Source organism: Tupaia chinensis, unplaced genomic scaffold (genome assembly GCF_000334495.1).
Source record: "Tupaia chinensis unplaced genomic scaffold, TupChi_1.0 Scaffold147534_1, whole genome shotgun sequence".
NCBI lineage: Eukaryota > Metazoa > Chordata > Mammalia > Scandentia > Tupaiidae > Tupaia > Tupaia belangeri.
In genome coordinates, this window is record NW_006207386.1 from 1,295,920 (window position 1) to 1,300,133 (window position 4,214).

Below are 4,214 nucleotides of genomic sequence, written 5' to 3' on the forward strand. Positions count from 1 at the left end.
CCACAAAGAAAAGAGAAGGGGGGGGGGGGGGGTGAGAAAGCACCCTCCCAAGGTGTTGGCCATGCCATAATTCCTTCTCCATTCTCCTCTCGAATTTTGGACATGCACTCACATAGGCTGGTGTCCAGGATTGAATCATGCAGTCAGCCACATGCAATCCTGTCACCTTCACCACCACCACTACTGGCTGATATGCCAAACTGAATTTTTAATGAATATTTCTGGTCACTTTACATGTGTGAGTCTCAAATCAAATTTAATTTTTTCCTTCCTCTGAAAATATACCTTCATCTCATTTTGACATGCACTCACATAGGCTGGTGTCCAGGATTGAATCATGCAGTCAGCCACATGCAATCCTGTCACCTTCACCACCACCACTACTGGCTGATATGCCAAACTGAATTTTTAATGAATATTTCTGGTCACTTTACATGTGTGAGTCTCAAATCAAATTTAATTTTTTCCTTCCTCTGAAAATATACCTTCATCTCATTTTTTCTTATTTTCTTTTCATCAGTGATGCTTTCCTGCTCCTGGTCAAATGGGGCTGGAGATCTGCCATTTTCAAACCAGCCCCTTTCTTCACACAAGGAGGCGCTGGCTTTGGGAATCAAAGATTTAAATTTAAACATCTAAATCTAAATCTTCACTGTTTTAAGCAAAGCAGTTTCCATATACTTTACCAAGGATTTTTTTTTTTTAAGATATTTTTGCCATAGGGCATGTGCTTGCCAGAGAGAGACAGAGACAGAAAGTGAGAAATCACCCCCCGGGGGGGATAGTCATGCCAAAGTCTCTTCTCCTCCATTCTCCTCTTGGGATTTTGGGCTCACATGCACATGCGACAGGCCTGAGGTTTATGCTGCTGGGTCTGGGACTCAACCCACAGTAAACTATTTGGGAGTCTAGCAGCATAACCATCCCACCATTCACTGGTCTTGACTTTCTTCTTCTTTTGTTTTTTTTTTAGAGATTCTTGCTATAGGGCTCATGCAGTCACTGGCGATACAGAGAGAGACAGAGAGACAGAAAGCAAGAAATCACCCCCTAGAAGGGATGGCCACACCACAATCCCTTCTCCTCCAGTCTCCTCTCGGGATTTTGGGCATGCACACACATTTGCCCAACAACATAAGTTTAAGTCACCGGGTCCAGGACTTGAACTGTGGTTGACTATATGGGAGTCCAGTTATGTAACCACCCAAGGTTTTTTTAAAGCCAACACAAAAATATTAAAATCCTGTTGTTTCTGGGTCTTCAGTTCTTGTCTGCTCATTGCTCTGGTCTAAAAACATAAAGGACCAATTAAATTATAGAATGCTTTTTGTAAGACTATCATGTTTTACCCTCACTCATAAATTATGCACTTTCTCATAAAATATTATCATAGTTCCATTTCAGTGTGCCTTGCTATGATCCATAATGATCCATAATGTTTAAGAAAAATGAAAATGTGTTGTATCTAGACCTTTTCAGCTCCAACTCATGTTCCATTGCTAATGTTTTATCTTTTTGTTTTTTTGTTTTTAAATTTCAGATGTAACATTTATTCATGAAGGGAATAAAACTTTTTTGGATAATCTCGTCAATTTTGAAAAGCTGGTATGTAAATTACATTGTTTCTCCTCTTGCCCACTGTAAGGGACTTGTATGCTTGTCTTTGCTGTCCCAGGAAACAAATGGCTTCAGCCCTTTTCTCCGCTGACTGCATGGTGACTTCCAGGAGCTTATGCGCTGCCTGTTGTATGTTTTGAATACAGTGTATTCCAACTAAAAATAAGTATGCTAGTAAGGTTTTGAGAGCCAAATATACAAACCTGCTTTTAATTTTTAAAAATGGAACTTCGTTAAATTAACATCAGTGGTTAACTGTATGTGACTGAACCAGAAATAAAACCATAAACTCCTGTCAGGTGAGTTCCTTAATCTTGCACTTGTGAGATTAAGCTTTACTTAAAAAAAGCACCTCTGGATATCTCAGCACACACTGCTTTCAAGGCACGGAGGAAGGAAGTTCTCCTGAAGTGATGTGTCTGTTTCCCAGTGCTCCAGCTTGCTGTGGGCTAGAATGTGTAGAATATGAGGGACAGGAGCATGCCCTTATCAACCTGTGGACAAACAGTTCCACTTCTGAGCACGGTGGACATAGCAGCTCTGGACAAGTGAATGTAAAATCCCTGTACACACACACTCTTGAAATGCCTCTTCCTGAATTATCTTCAGCACATTCCCAGGTACTTTGGCCATGGGCTCCTCAGTCTTTTCTGACCAGCCCTTAGGCAAAGGAGGAGTTACCTATAAGGGCTGAGAAACCATAAACTAGGAGTATTCCAAAGAGACCCACCTGAGGACAAAACCAGTTCATCGGATAGATGAACTTTCATGTCGTAGATTAAATTGTCCTTCATGGTTAAAGATGATGCTAGCTAACCCCTCTCTATAGAGCCTGACCTTTCAGTGACATTTTCAGTAATGGTGATGGATTTGTGTGGACTCTTTCAGGAAGTGACCCTGGTTCCCTGTGAGACTAGGCCAGGCACTTCAGAGAAGGCTGAGTGAGGCAGGGGCCACAGACCATGACCAATGAGTGGTATGCACTGAGGAGTCCAGATGAGGTTGGGCGTCTGACCTTTCCTGCCAGTGCATTGCCTGATCAGCAGGCTGATTCACTGGGCAAAGCATGAGGCAGCACAAGCACCATGCGGTCGGCTCATGGACAAGCTCTAGATACCTGGGATCTGAAAGACAGACTTCCAGGAATACCTCGCCATCATTTTATTTAAACCACGCTGAAGATGATCACTTCATGGCCAGTTACTTTTGAAGTGGCTGTGACTACAAATTTTTAAGTCTCTGCACTCACTATTCCGGAATCAGAACTCAGTTATTTTAGATGCTATAATCAAACCAGCACAGCTGGAAATGAATAAAGCATGTATGTATTTATTTGTTTTGTGTTACTTTTAGATGTTAGAACACCACAGGACATTTGTTAGCACCCAAAGCTATAGGTACTAGAATTCTGTCTTCATGCAGACAGATCTCCAGTGTTTGTTATTAATAAGATGATTGCAGGAATATGGAGCCATTGGTCACTATTTACTTCACCTCCTGGGCAATTCTTCTAGTTAAGAATGTCAAATGAGGACCAACAGGTGATATGGTGGTTTGGGGTGCTAGACTCCCACGTGGCCAACCACAGTTTGAGTTCTAGACCAGGAGGCTTGTATTCTCTCTCAATCTGTTTCTCTCTTTCTCAGGAGCACATGTGCCTTGTAGCAAATTTAAAAAATAAATAAATAATGGTGATAAAATTATAAATAATCCTTTTTAAAGCATAGAAAGAATGCCAGATGAGCTCTGTAGAGCATATATGAAAATGTGGGATGAAATGTGTCACACCAAGTGTAATTCCCTATGAAGATCTATGGTTTTCTGCCCCCTGACTACCCATCAGGGACATGAGAGAGCAACTATCCTGTTTATCAGGAAATCCTTGTCTATTGTTGAGGGTAAACTGGTGGCTGACTTCTCCCTAAAGTGAAGCAGTGATTTGGGTAAGGTCATTGTGTCACCAAAGCAGGAGTACAGTTTCATAAGACACAGATGGAAAGGGACTTAGAAAATTCCCCATACCTTTCACTCATTCATTCTGACCCAGCATCATGGCCTTTCCCTGCTTTCTCCAATAATCCAGCAGAAGCCTTTTACTGCCAGCTTTCATATGTACCAGGACTTCCAACTAACCACAGGGACCAGGACAAAGCCTATAGTACCTCTTTTGGGGTCAATAATGCCCTTCTTTTTTTTTTTTAAGTTATTTAATTTTATTTATTCATTCTTTTATTTATTTTTGGAGAGGTTTTTGCTATAGGGTGTGTGCGCTCGCCAGAAAGAGAGAGACAGAGAGACAGAAATCCTCAAGTCACACCCCCCAGGGGGGTGGCCACGCTGCAATCCTTTCTCCTCCATTCTCCTCTTGGGATCTTGGGCATGCATGCACACGCGCCCAGCGTGAGTTTAAGCCCCGGGTCCAGGACTCGAACCATGGTCGACTACATGGGAGTCCAGCAACATAGCCATTATGCCAACTGCTGGTCCCCATTCATTTATTTTAATTTGATCAGAGAGAGACAGAGACACACACACAGAGAGAGAGGGCAAGTAAGAAAGCAAGCCATTAGGTACAAAACTCAAACCATAGTCAGCCA

At 42.1% G+C, this 4,214-nt stretch overlaps 1 protein-coding gene across 3 annotated transcripts in view; it reads left to right on the top strand.

Moving 5' to 3' along the window:
* The window catches only part of RAPGEF5 (Rap guanine nucleotide exchange factor 5), a 112,939-nt gene extending 111,280 nt beyond the window's left edge, over positions 1–1,659 (top strand). For all 3 annotated transcript variants that reach the window (XM_027768824.1, XM_027768823.1, XM_027768825.1), the window contains one exon: positions 1,541–1,659. In XM_027768824.1, the coding sequence (XP_027624625.1) occupies positions 1,541–1,644 (104 nt within the window). In that variant the 3' untranslated portion in view covers positions 1,645–1,659. The remainder of the gene's footprint in view (positions 1–1,540) is intronic.
* Positions 1,660–4,214: the final 2,555 nt, after the last annotated feature.